At 39.1% G+C, this 14,844-nt stretch overlaps 1 protein-coding gene across 15 annotated transcripts in view; it reads right to left on the bottom strand.

Annotated features, from left to right (window-relative positions):
* The window catches only part of BMPR1B (bone morphogenetic protein receptor type 1B), an 899,743-nt gene that overhangs the window by 56,646 nt on the left and 828,253 nt on the right, over positions 1-14,844 (bottom strand). For all 15 annotated transcript variants that reach the window (XM_069743592.1, XM_069743591.1, XM_069743595.1 and 12 more), the window contains 2 exons: positions 8,043-8,145; positions 3,617-3,719 (listed from right to left, as the gene is read on the bottom strand). In XM_069743592.1, coding sequence (XP_069599693.1) covers positions 3,617-3,719; positions 8,043-8,145 — 206 coding nt within the window. The remainder of the gene's footprint in view (positions 1-3,616; positions 3,720-8,042; positions 8,146-14,844) is intronic.

The following is a 14,844-nucleotide window of genomic DNA, read 5'->3' as shown; positions in this document are numbered from 1 at the left end:
GGGGGGTGACTGGTTCCCTTTAAGCTCACTATGGATGTTGTGAGGCAGTGACCAGTGTCACAGGTAGGTGTCGCTGTATGTTCTTCCCAGGATGAGCACAGAGGCGTACTGAGGCCAGGAGAATGCATTGCGGTCCCAGGCATAGCTGTGATTGCAATGTAGACTAAAAACAAGTGCTAGTGTTGGGCATGCTAGTGTTCAAGGCAGATTTAGGGAAAACCTGCTCTGGGTTTTGTATTTCGAAACAGACTGCAGGATGATAGTCATGAAGTCCGTTTCATTCCAGGCATGGGTTTTCCATGTGGCTGAAAGCCACAGATCCCAGTTAAAATTCCTGCAGTAAAGGGTTTGGGTGTGTCAGTGTCAGCACCAAAGTCAGTTGGTGCTTGATAGTGTGTAGAGCAGTCAGTGTTGCAGAGTTCCACCTGTGTGAGGCAACATAGGCCAGTGGAGCCAAAACGGCCAAGGTAGCTGAATAGCCTGGCACCCACAGCTTACACAGTGATGCAGTCGCCCACGGTAACTGGTCTCGGAGGTAGACGGTCTTGTGCCCAGAGGTGAACCGGAGATACAGTAGACTGTCCTGTTCCTTTAGGAGGACTAGTGTGTGTAATGGCTGCAAACTGAGAGATATCATGTACTGTGGAAAAGCTGTGAGTAAAGAGACATTGACATGGCGGTGCAGTCACCCACGGCAAAAAGTAATGAAGGTAGACTGACGTGTGTAGTGACTGTGTAACCCAGAGTATGCATGCCTCGCTGCTATCCGGAGGATACCGGGTGCTATGTAGTGCTATGAATTGGACGTTAAGGATATGCACTGGTGTGAATTCAACATTAATTGCTATGCACTTGTGTGAATTGGACATTAATGCTGTGAAGTAACCGCATTAAAGAGACTTTTGTGTTGGAACTTTGTTGGGTCACTGCCTCCTCACTGCATAAGTGTGCTACCATAGCACTGCAATGTATACACCAACTCACACAGTCCAACATCTTAAACCATGCTCTCACAGCACAGTTTACCATTGGCAAAAACCCTAGCAGTAAAATTGGATTTTTGCTGTGGATTGGAGAACACGTCCACATGTGTCTTAAACCATTTGTAGGTCAATGGCGCTCATTCGTCATTTTGATGTGGAGAATTCAGAGCATTCACTACTTCACACAGAATCTCTCAGGATGTAGGTGAGGAATCCATGCCTAAATCCTAATGATCCTGAATATATAAGTGCCTAAGAAGACTTAAGCTGGGCACACATCATTCAGGGTTGCCAATTTGTATTTTTATTCTTTCTGGACAGCTAATCAAAAAGCACAGATTTTTATTGACAAATTGGAAAACCTTAATAAATCATTAAGATTGTAAGTGATACAGGTCTACAGCCCATAATTCTGATATGGAAACATAAGTGTAAATTGTAAAATAATGCTAATTATTGTCAAAAATAATCTTTATAAGTTTTTTCAGCCTCAAAAAATCATGGAAGCCTTAAATCTTTTTACGAACATGGCAAAAAAGTGCCCAATCTTTATAGGTAGCCCATGAATTTCTGGACAGTTGGCAACCTTGACTGCTGGAAGGGAGATGGGAGGTCCCCATAATATTAGATGGTCTGCTGGTCTCACCAGAACCTGCGAGTTCGGCCAACTGTAATGAGTTTGTGGTCCCAATACTTTAATAGCAAATAGAATATGCCTTTTTCTAGTCTCATCCCGTAGCTACATCTTTCTTTCACATCTATTGCCTTTTCTTTCTGCCTACAGCTAGTAATATACATAATTAAGCACAATATTTTACAGTTATCTCGAGCACTGAACTTGCATAATGATAACTATCTGATATTTAGACCAGTACACCAATATGTTGTATGTAGGAAATGTATCTCCTCGACATTAATTCCTCAGACTATTCTGATGCCCATTTAGCATCTACTCAACCTACGAGCCAGACATCATGGCACCAGTGCTGCCAGATATGAGGGACCTTTATCATTGTTTAGCCCCAACCCCTCCCATATATATATTACAAGAATTCATTTTTGTAAAGATTTCCAGTAATGTTGGGTATGACAATTATATATTATAGAGCCTCGGTGTAAGAATTGAATTTATTTCCAAGCACTTTAGTATTGCTAAATGGATATCAGATACATCCATACTTTGGGCAGAGCTGTGTAATAGCTTATGGCATTAGCGGGCAGTGTTTATTAGATCTATACTGGCGTTCTTCACCTTCTTCATCTATTACAATTGGTGCACTGTCTTACGGCCATTTCACATCTGTATTGTACTTTATATCTATGCAGTGAGACATTTCTGCTCCTACTGTTGTTTCCAGTCTCACTAGTCTCCTGTTTGCTTTTCCTCACATCTTCTAAGATCTCCGTAACCCTTAATTTTAACATAACCTTGCAGCAAAGGTTAATTATATCTGACCTGCAAATAAGTCATGAATCTAACCCCGACTTCCTCAGCAATCTGCCCTTAGTCAGAGGCTATTGACCAGGAAAAACCTTCTCAGATGTTCAAAAAGTCCCTCACTGTGGGAAAAGCCTCACTTCAATGCTATTTTCTGTCATGTGCATTTTATTAATGCTCGCTTATGTTTATGGAGACACTAGGAGCCATTTATTTATTTCTGCCATATAATAGATTTCTTTATGTTAGAATCCTCCATCTATTAGATTAGGTAATTGCACTTGTTTATATCATATTATTTATTACATTTATCATTTTCATTTTTTTAAAGATGTTTCATACCCCTTATTCTACCAGAGAAAGTTTATATAAAAACGTATATGCTAATTATCCTAAATAGACATTTTAATGCTTTTTTATGTAAACTCTTTGATTTTCTTAAGGTAGGATCACACAACTTGTTTTATGCACATCTCAGAACAATGGTCCGATTATGCTGATTAGACTGGCATCAGTTTTTCCTGGACATGGAGTGAAGAGAAAAAAAAGTTTCTTCACCTTCTCCATTCTGTTAGTCCATGAAAATCAGGCCGCACTCTGATGTCATCCAAGTGCACTCCAATTTTTTTTTTTACAGATCCATAGACTTGCATTGAAGATTTTGATTTGAATGTCCTTGATGCCACCAATTTACTTCATGGATCACTCAGTCCGAGGGAAAAAAAATTGACTGTGTGCATAGCCGTAGAGAATATCATGAAAACCACGAATAGCACTCGTCCACGAAAATCAGTCGTGTGCATGTGTCCTTACTGTCATAATTAATGTGAGGTAAGGATTTTCAAGATATAGAAGCTCTGGTATGAAACAATGAAAAGATCTTCACAGGTAAATGATACATCTATAAAAGCAAAATATCAGAATTGTTAGGATGTGGAAGTTTCGATGGCTGTGGATGTGGAAGAAAAGAAACTGGAAAAGCATGGAAGGCTTTGAACTCATGTGGATGAAGAATATTGAGAATCCCATGAAAAAATAAAAGAGTGGACCTTGATCGCATCTAGCTTCAGGCTTATATACAATCAGGCTGGAGCTTCAAAACCCATAGAAATAAGTCTGAAGCCCCAAACCTAAGGACCTTGATAGTTCATTTTAATAACTTTGGGCAATGTGGCAAAATTTCCCTTTGTGTTACCTTTATTTTTAATTGGAGGCAGAGTAGGATGCAGATCTCTGTTACAAAAGTCTTCATCTGTACAACATTCGATGGACCTTCTTTGATGTGGAATAGGTGTGTCCTGGGGAAAAAAAATCAAAATTAGCAATGCAACTGAGAAGATGTAGACATCTTACAATTAATGATAAAGGGAGCCTATCATCAGAAAAAAATGCTATCTACCTGCAGCCATAATAGTTGCCATCTAACTAGACAGTTTACTGCAGGGAGAAAATGAAGATGTATTCGCCCTGCAGCCGCTGGCTTCCAGTCTTCAGTGCAGTGCTGGCATAGCAAGAGTAACCACAAGAGATGGGCAAATTTATTCCAATGGAATTGAATTCTGCATGAATTTAACAATAATCCATATTCTCTGGAAAAGGAATTTTTCTCATTTGCTCAGCGCAAATTAATTAAAATAAAATCTGCACAACTTTGAATATCTGCAGATCTGTACATCACGTCACAAAGATTAGTGGGCATGTGTACAGTGTTACACTGTGTAGAGAGCACTGCTGCTCATTGCCCTGGTGCTGGTCCAGTCACTGCAGCCAAACATCCATATAGACATCTGAATATGTAGAGTAGTGCTACGGATGCAGGTACATGTGTGGGTTTTTTCTAAACATGAATACATGTGCTTATTTTTTATAAATGACCAATTAATGGAGGAATTTTGCTTCATTTAATCTGCTGTTAGTTCCTACCCTGCTAAGGCCACGTTCACACGTCCAGTATTTTACATCAGTATTTGTAAGTCAAAACCAGGAGTGGGTGGAAAATACAGAGGTGATGACGTACTTTTATTATACTTTTCCTCTGGTTTTGGCTACAGATACTGATGTAAAATGCTAACCAAATAATCAAAGTGTGAACATGGCTTTAGGGAACTGTTTCAATACCAAGAGGAAATAATACAGACTAGAATTAAATAGCAACTTATAAATTTCTTCTAATAAAAGATTTTTTTTAATATTTTTTTAATTTTACAACCAAATGGGATAATGTCACCCCTCAGAGAAATCCTCTTCTTTCCCTTCCTGGACTGATCACGTATTCTCAAAATTCTCAATTTGTGGGAAAATTCTGTCTCTAGTGAATACAGATTTTCACACGACTTAAATAGGAGAAGACAGTCGGAGCTCATTAAGTTCCATGGAGAACTGTAATTTTTGTTTCAGGAGAACTTGTGACAGAATGTCGAAGCGTCACCAGCCTATATCAATAATGTGAAAATTCTTCACTGAATACAGATTTCACCCCTGAAATGAGCGTGAAAGATCAGTCTAGGAGGAGAAAGAAGCAGATTTCTCGGATAAGATATATTAGAAAATTGCTTATTTTCACTTGCGCTATTGATTTATGTAATAAATATTACAACGGCAGTTAATTTTTATTTCATGGCTTTCGCTAAGCTCAGAAGCCTAATAAATGTGAGATACTGAAAGAGTAACTGGCTTTAATTTTATAAATTAATAGTACACATGAAGATAAGAAATCATTGCATTATATCTTATGAGAGCAATCTGCTTCTTTCTCCTTCGGGAACTGATCAAACGTTTTCAAAATTCTCAGTTCCTTGCTAAAATCTGTATTCTGTCATCTCCCTTCTAATGTAATAATTTGTCTCCTGAATACAGATTTTACCCAGGAATTGAGAATTTTGAAAATTAAAGATCAGTCCAGGAGGAAAAAGAAGCGGATTTCTCTGACACGATATATTAAAAGGTTTCTTATTTTTACATGTACTATTGATTTATGAAAGAAAAATGATGGTTATTCTTTAAGTATTGGATAATTTGCAATTACTGTAGAATAATATTAACCCCTTTCTGACATTAGACGTATAGGTACAATGAGCCCGCAACTTTCCCGTCACATGTCAACTGATTTCATGTCGGTATTTAACATGATCACGCCAGAAGAGCATCACAAACTCTGCCCATTGGTGCCAGTCTCACATGACCACGGGTCGCCGATGGGTTTGCATGACAACCCAGGGTGGGGCAGGAGACCCCTGTGGTTGTCATTGCCGGATAACTATGAGCACTACCCAGCGGCCAGCACTCATAGCAGGTGATCATTTTAGCTACACACAGCAGGCCTGCAACCTGGCTCTGGGTAGCACAGACAATCGGATGTGAAAAGTATACTATATGGCAAAACCAATGGTGTCACTCTGAAGTACAACTCGTCGTGCAAAAAACAAGCCCTACATACCCTTATTGACGGAAAAATAGAAAAGGCTATGGCTCTGGGAAGAAGGGGAGCAAAAAAAAGGGAACTCAACAACGGAGAAACACAAGGTGGTAAAGGGGTTAATGTCACTAAACGTCTTAAACAGATGACCTGGTGCCTTTTTTACATATCTTGAAGCATCACTACTAGCATATGTAAACCCAGACCGCCTTGCAGAAGACTTCACCTACACCAGATTTTCTGTGACATTTCCAGTTCCCCAATATACTATCCATCCCCATCTTTTTACCATATACTATATATGTATGTACACCACCGTTTCAAAGTTTAAAGTTTTTGAAAGAAAAGCACAGTTTTTTCCAATGAAGCTAACATTAAATGATTCATAAATACACTCTATACATTGTTAATGTGGTAAATGACTATTCTAGCTGCAAACATCTGGTTTGTAATGCAATATTTTCATAGGTGTATAGAGGCCTATTTCCAACAACCATCATTCCAGTGTTCTTATGGTACTTTGTGTTTGCTGTGTAAGAAGGCTAATGGATGGTTAGAATACCCTTGAAAACCCTTGTGCAAGTATGTTAGCACAGCTAAAAATGGTTTAGCTGATTAGAGAACCTATAAACCTGACCTTCCTTTGAACTAGTTGAGAATCTGGAGCATTACATTTGTTGGTTCCATTAAACTCTCAAAATGGCCAGAAAAGAAAAAAACTTTCATGTGAAACTCAACAGTCTATTCTTGTTCTTAGAAATGAAGGCTATTCCATGAAAGAAATTGCAAAGAAACTGAAGATTTCCTATAACGGTGTGTACTACTCCCTTCAGAGGAGAGCACAAACAGGCTCTAACCAGAGTAGAAAGAGAAATGGGAGACCCCGCTGCACAACTGAGCAACAAGACAAGTACATTAGAGTCTGTAGTTTGAGAAATCAATGCCTCACAGGTTTTCAACTGGCAGCTTCATTAAATACTACACACAAAACACCAGTGTCAATGTCTACAGTGAAGAGGTGAGTCCGGGATGCCGGCCTTCAGGGCAGAGTGGCAAAAAAAGCCATATCTGAGACTGGCTAATAAAAGGAAAAGAATAACATTGGCAAAAGAACACAGACATTGGACGGAGGAAGATTGGAAAAAAGTGTTATGGACAGACAAATCCAAGTTTCAGGTGTTTGGATCACACAGAAGAACATTTGTGAGACGCAGAACAACTGAAAAGATGCTGGAAGAGTGTCTGACACCATCTGTCAAGCATGGTGGAGGTAATGTGATGGTCTGGGGTTGCTTTGGTTCTGGTAAAGTGGGAGATTTGTACAAGGTAAAAGGGATTTTGAATAAGGAAGGCTAGCACTCCATTTTGCAACGTCATGCCATACCCTGTGGACAGAGCTTGATTGGAGCCAATTTCATCCTACAACAGTGTTGTGTGTTTTCTAATTTATTGTTGTTAGTTTTGTAATTTATTGAAAGATTTTATGATGTCCACTTGTGGGTGTCATGCCTCTAGATATAAAACAGTTGGTTATGATTTTACTATATTGTAATGTAATGTTTATGAGGCAATGAGCATTCCTCTGAAGACCACACATAGACAGTCATGCCTTAATATAAGTCATCTGGAAAATTAAAGGATGATACAACCAAGGGTGTGGGAAACAACACAAAAGGAACACTTTTAGCATAATCTATCACCCAGTGAATTAATAATTGTGCTGAAATACAATTAGGTCAAAAGTGCACATGATGCTTATTGTGAGTTTTGAATTGGGTGCCTTATATGAGCACATTCCTCAGGATGTCATGAGCACAGATGTCCTTATTATGTCCTACTATGATTAACTTCTTTTATACTAATGGCCAGAAACGTGTTGCTTGTCTCATTACAAGAAGAGTTTGAATCAAAGTTCCCAGATCTCCCCATTGTGTAAAAACCTTTCCATCACCAATGTGCAGCTGTGCAACAGAACGTCTCTTTGTCATCTGATCACTGGTGCTACAGAGATCATATGGAAATGAGCCTTTAATAAGGAGCAAGAGAAACAATATCTACTCAGGGGTAGTTGAACACTGTAGGATGCCAATTTGGTTGCAAGGTATCTGTTTACTTAAGTATTACAGGTGGCAAGACAATGCCTTATAGAAGATGTCTTAGCAGGAAACAGAACAGTGCTGGCCATTGTACACGGCCATCAACTTACTCTGCATTGAAAGTCTGAACCTTCTAATCCTAAACAGCCAGAGGTGATCACAGGAAGTCCAGATTCATCTTCTTCTATTATGGTGAAACAGTAACCATCCGTCCTGTAAAAATCCAATCATGGTTACTAACTTATCAATAATTCAGAATTAATACATGAAGTTAACTTTGCTACTAAGAAGGAACTATAGATACATAAACCACAAAAAGCCAGCTACTATAATGATTTACTGTTCTCTACATCCTATTGACTGTTCTTTTTGTCCTGAAGTACCTGCAGGGGTTGTGTTATATATTGTGTGTATTGTATCCTTGACCTCTTCATCATTTCTGCTATTGAAAGTCACAGAACAGTGCTTTATTTTTTTTCCAGAAATCCCCTTTTGATTCATTAGACCACCATTCTGTATGCTTTGTAGTAAAAGGGCCTGGGGACCCTCCATAGAAAGAAACCAAAAATGCAGCTGTGACTACTCCTATCTCTATAGGTATCCCACTGGGCTTTCATATGTATTGGGGGTTTTATTTAGATAGATACAAAACACAGCTTAACTACAAACAATTCATTAAACCATTGACTATTTAATGGTGTTAAACAATTTGGATTGATGGGTTACACCTACAGTAGATAAAAAACAAAAATTGTTACACCAGTTTATCTTGGCCAGGCAACCATCGCATATTTCTTAACTTCTGACATAATGCAAGTATCCAGTACTACCAGTTCTGTGTACGTTTTATATCTGAACACAGCCCTCTTTGGTGGTCTTGGCAGAATTTCCGCACCGATTCCCTATGATCTCAGCTGTTTACTGTCTCACCTGTTAGCATACAACAAACAGATGGTCACTGCCTGGGATCTAAAAGTCAATGTGCCCAACAGGGTAACAATAAATGTCAGCTGTCAAGACGCAACCTGTAGTTGCCTCTTTTAGCAGTGACATGGAATTGGAATGATCCGAGTTTCCATATGTGACTTCGCTTATTTGCTGGCAACGCTTCTTGGAAAACAAAGATCGTAAAATCAGCTACTTTACAGGTCATTACAGGAGCTTACAGCTGGAAAGCATGCTTAGCATGTGTGTAAGTAGATTCAGGGCAGGTTGTGCTATCACACTTCAAAGTCTGCATGGCTGAAGTATGATAACATTCGGCTGCTGACAGAATATTCTGGGAGGTTTATTAGGGTAATATCGAGGGTGATACTGTGAGACGGAGTCATGTGCCCACTTCTGTCATTTACGAGTGAGACATATCTTCTTCAGAGCAGGGAAACCCTAGTCAACTTATCTGTAGTTTCATGACATATCTACATGAAGCGTCATTTCCCACAGACTGAAGAAATCCCTTTATGTAATGGGGTAACCCACCAACACTTGCTGTGCAGCCCAGTGATCTGTCTAGTTTAGTGGTGACGAGCAATTTCAGAGTCATATGGCTCAACGAGAATTAATCTGTCATTAGAAAATATAAAACTGCCAGAACATTTTAGATGGTTCAGCTCATTGTTTTGGGAGTAACTCTCTCACCTGCCTCTCCCATACACAGGAGTGCTCACCCTGCTGAGCGCTCCTGTGTTCTCTTGAAAGAGCCGCTGGTATACTCCTGTGACAGCAGCTTATACCTGGAGAACAAAAGGATCGGTCATCCGTTATCGGACATGCAGGATCCTTAACTTCCCCAACAATTATCTGTCCAAATACCCCATAGTGTACATTTTAGACTCCCATACACTCTGGAGTGGTGCTCCTAATCTATGTTCCTGGAACCAGACATGGTTTTCATCAGCATTGCTCTGATCGGTAGCCAGAAGTTTGTGACCTGACAGATAGCTGTCTGCTAGAGCGACCTGGAAGTCACAACTCAATGCAAGTCTATAAGATAAAGAACTAGACCAAAACGAGGCTCTCATAGACGTACACTGAGAGCTTGGGACCGTTACCTCTGACTTGCGGTCAGTCAGAAGTTGCAATCACAATATGGTGTCACAGAACCAAAGCAGCGCTGGGAACAGCGGAAGATGGCGGCTGGTTAGTTAAAGACTAGGGACAAGAAACTTAGATTAGTAGCACCTCTCCAGCGAAGCAATAAAAACAGAAATGCTAGAGTTGTGCTAAGTCTACCAATATAAAATGTGTTCAAGTATTCGCCCATTGTTGAGTATATAATGTCTCAAAAAATGCAGAAAAGTTCTGTATAAACTAATTAAAAATTTTGTATCCTTTAACATAATATTTAAATCTAGGAGGCTCTAGGAACTAGTTTTGGGGAATTTTTTTTGTATGCGAAATGGCACCTTCTTCCTCACCCAATTAGAAACATAAAATAATAGTTTTTGTTAATTCACAAACTGAAGGTTATTCCTTTTTATTGCACAGATTGGGGTACCCTGGTTGTTCTAATTGTGGGCAAAACCTTCTGCAGGCAGAACTACTGTTGACATTGGCATGTGAGGAGAGATGATTTTTGTGTTTGCCCTTAAAATTAGAATGATGTGATCAATAGCGCCATTATGAATGTATTGTGAACGCATCTACAATGTTGTACACTTTTTTTAAGAGTTTGTTCATACTAGCATATAAATCGTACTAGTGATCTGATAATAAAAACAGATTGCACTCGGACCAATGTTATTCAATGAGCCAGTGCAGATCTGCTTATTTTTTCACAGCTGTATTTGGCATGAGAAAATAATAGCGGCATGCTGCGCTTTCACTCCAAATTCCGGTGGATGCAAGAAGGAAATTGTATGCCATTTGGACCATCATTATATTAACCGACTTTTACTTCTACATTTCAATTCTGTAACATAGGAAACTGAAAATGATTCTATAAAAGAATACAATCCATATTTTTTATTCAGCAGTTTCCTGTACAGATTCGTGTGCTACAGAAGTGCGTTTTTTCTCTCGCATTTTCAGATTTTGGCATGAAAGCGCAGCATGCTGTCATTTTTTTTCTCATGCCAAATACAGTTGAGAAAAAAAATGTATATTTTCACTGCCTCATTGAATAACTTTGGTCCAATTTATACGCACGTGTGAGTGAACCCTTAAACAAAATGGACATGTTCCTCTATAACAACTGCAGTGTGGTATTAAGTATCTAATAAAGATGAATGTACAGTTGAAACCAGAAGTTTACAAACACTGTATAAAAAGACACATATGCAGGTTTTTCTCAACATCAGACATGGTTATTAGGTTATTTAAGATTACCATAATTATTCATATTTGCCAAATGCAAGAATAATGAGAGAGAGAGAAAAAAATTTTTAAATTCATTTTTATTACTTACTGCAAAATCAAAAGTTTACATACACTAAGATTACTATACCTTTAAACAACTCTGGACTGCCCATATGATGATGTTATGTGTTTGGAAGCTTCGGATGTATTTTAATGCACACCTTAAACACACTGCGTTTTTGTGTAGCATCATGGGAAAGTCAATGGGAAAGAAATCAGCCAAGATATCAGGAAGAGAACTGTGGACTTGCACAAGTCTGGCTCATCCTTGGGTACAATTTCAAGATACCTGAAGGTGCCTCATTGATCTGTACAAACAATTATACACAAGTACAAACAATTTGGGAATGTCCAGCCATCATACTGCTCAGGAAGGAGGTGGGTTCTGTGTCTCAGAGATGAATGTGCTTTGGTCCATCATGTGCATATCAACTCAAGGACAAAAATAAAAAGACCTTGTGAAGATGTTGTAGGGTTGTTTTGCTGCAAGAGGGACTAGGGCATTTCACAAAATAAATGGCATCATGAGAAAAGAAGATTATGCGGCATTACTGAAGCAAAATCTGAAGACATGAACCAAGAAGTTAAAGCTTGGGCGGAAATGGGTCATCCAAATGGACAATGACCTGAAGCATACTGCCAAAATGGTAAAAAGTGGCTTAAGGATAACAAAGTCAATGTTTTGGAGTGGCCATCACAAAGCCTTGATTTCAATCCTATTTAAAATTTATGGGCAAAGCTGAAAAGGCAGGTGCGAGCAAGGCGACCTACATATCTGGATTAGTGACACCAGTCTTATCAGGAGGATTGGGCCCAAATTCCGACCAACTATTGTGAGAAGCTTGTGGAAGGATATCCCCAACGTTTAACCCAAGTCATTCAGTTTAAGGGCAATGGTACCAAATACTAATGAAATGTATGTAAGTTTGCAGTAAACAATAAAAATGCCTTAAAACATTATCTCTCTCATTATTCTGGCATTTGGCTAATATTAATAATTATGGTAATCCTAATTGACTAAAACGGGAAAGGTTTATTCTGATTTCATGTCAGATATTGAGAAAAACATGCATGTGTGTCTTTTTATATAGTGTATTGTGCTTTACATGTCCAAGGAAGAAATAAGACAAGTTATTTTTATTCTTTTAAGCGCTCTATAACCTTGTCCCCAATATTCCTTTATATATCTATCTATCTGTTTAACAGCCTCTGAAAAAGTTTTCCCCAGCAGTGATCCACTGACTGAATTACGTCACAGGCAAATTAATTTGGCAAGGCATGCATTTCCCATTGAGGTGGCAGAGACAGATTACACCTGTGGTGAAGAAAAGTCTCTGAAACAGACCCATAAAACATTTGAAGCTTAAAATAAGTCTTTCTTCACCTTTGAATTAAGGACATTACCACAGATGTGACAGCATCTGCCTTACCACAACACAGGTAGATAAATGAGTAGTCCAGTTTATCCAATCTAGCACCCCGGTTGTGTTACACTGCCAGAAAACGAATCACATTAAACGACCATTTTATAGTCATCTAACAAACTAGGGAAAGTGGATTCATTAACACATCCCATACCATTGCTGGAAACTATCGGGAAACATGTATACAATGAGGCAACACGTGATGACAAATAATGTCTCTAGTACTGTAGGCGTACATTCATTGTCCTATTAGAGGAGTGCCGGATGTGACATTGCATTGTCATGGATTATTGACATATGGCCAAAAGGTGTTTTAGAGTAGCTCGACCCAGCTCTCATAAAATGTTATGTTAGGAAGTCCATTTTACCAAGACTGCCACATTACATATATTAAGCATGAAACTTCCTAAGAACTGAAACTGCAGAAAAGGTAAAGTCTACGGCACCCATTCATCAAGTCCAGTGTTTTTCTCACACGCCTCTTCATTAATCTGAAGCAAGTGGCACACGACTTCATGCCGCATGCCAAAAATTTTACTCCAGTTAGAGACTGGAGTGAGATTTCTGGCATACGAAATGCCACAACTTATCATGAATTAGCAAAGCTGTAACATCATGGCCCTGCCATGCCCCAGATCCACCTATTTTGGTGAAGCGGGGAGAAACTGGTATTAAAATGGCAAAAGTTGCAAAAAATTTTAATGACTCAAAGTTGCGCCAAACTTTGTATCTTTTCAAAGCTTTTTCACAACTTTTTCAGTTGAAAAGCTCTGATGAATCGGGGACCAAGGCCCTAAGGCCTCCTTTCATCTAGAAGATTTCATCAGGATGATGTACAACCGCTTGAAATCCTGTAAAGTTTTTGTGCAACTTAAAAGGTACGCAATAATTCAACAACCTTTGGCATTTTTATGCCAGTTCCAACCAGCTCTGCTAACTTTTAGAAAAGTGGGAAGAGTTTGGGCTGGATGGGGCATAGCCAAGCACAATCAATAAAATACATCATAATTTACCACAAAAGTGTTGCAAATTTTGACAAAAAATGTACTCCAGTCCCTGATTGCCATACATTTCTGGTAGTGGTAGCCAAACTCAGAAGCACAGACTTCTAATAAGTTTGGAGCATCTTATTCCAGACATTACTACATTAAAGGGCCACTGTCACCCTCCTCCAGCCGTTATAAACTAAAAGAGCCACCTTGTGCAGCAGTAATGCTGCATTCTAACAAGGTGGCTCTTTTAGTTTTTTGTTCATGTATTCCCAAAATAAAGCGCTTTGAAATTTATCCAAAATACCTGTCTTTGTCCATGGAGGTGGGTCCTCACTCCCCAGCTTGAAAAGGTACTCTGACGGCCAGAGCTTACTGCGCCTGCCCCACACAGTTGTACACAGCGCAGGCGCAGGTTTTGAAGCAAAAACAGCGCGGAGGGGGCGGCGCCGAAAGCCCCTGAAGATTGGAGTGACGGCAGAGTACCGGTTCAAGCTGGGGAGTGAGGACCCGCCTCCATGGACAAAAAGAGGTATTTTGGATAAATTTCAAAGCGCTTTTTTTTGGGAATACATGAACAAAAAACTAAAAGAGCCACATTGTTAGAATGCAGCATTACTGCTGCACAAGGTCGCTCTTTTAGTTTAGAACGGCTGGAGGGGGTGACAGTGGCCCTTTAAGACTGGCCTAGAAAAAGCAAGTTTAAACGAATCGGGGCCTAAGAGGCTTGTAAGTGTTAAGCAAGTGCAGAACTGACCCTGAAGAACATGGCAATGTTATCTGGCAATGATAATAACTGCTTCTCTCTAGCTTTTCTTTTAAAAAATATCTTTAATACAGTGGGGACAATAACTATTTGATACTCTGACGATTTTGCAAGTTTTCCCACCTACAAAGAATGGAGAGGTCTGCAATTTTATAGTTACACTTTAACTGTGAGAGACAGAATCTAGAAATAACAAACAAAATACATTGTATAATTTTTATACATTTTATTTAAAGAAATATGTATTTGGTCACCTGCCAACCAGCAAGAATTGTGACTCTCACTGACCTACTAGTTTTTCTTTAAGAAGCACTCCTACTCTTGACTCATTACCTGTATTAATTGCACCTGTTTGAACGTGTTACCAGTATAGAAG

The sequence above is a fragment of the Ranitomeya imitator genome, chromosome 1 (assembly GCF_032444005.1).
Source record: "Ranitomeya imitator isolate aRanImi1 chromosome 1, aRanImi1.pri, whole genome shotgun sequence".
NCBI lineage: Eukaryota > Metazoa > Chordata > Amphibia > Anura > Dendrobatidae > Ranitomeya > Ranitomeya imitator.
Note: the sequence above shows the minus strand (reverse complement) of the source record. Positions and strands in the feature narration are given on the sequence as shown.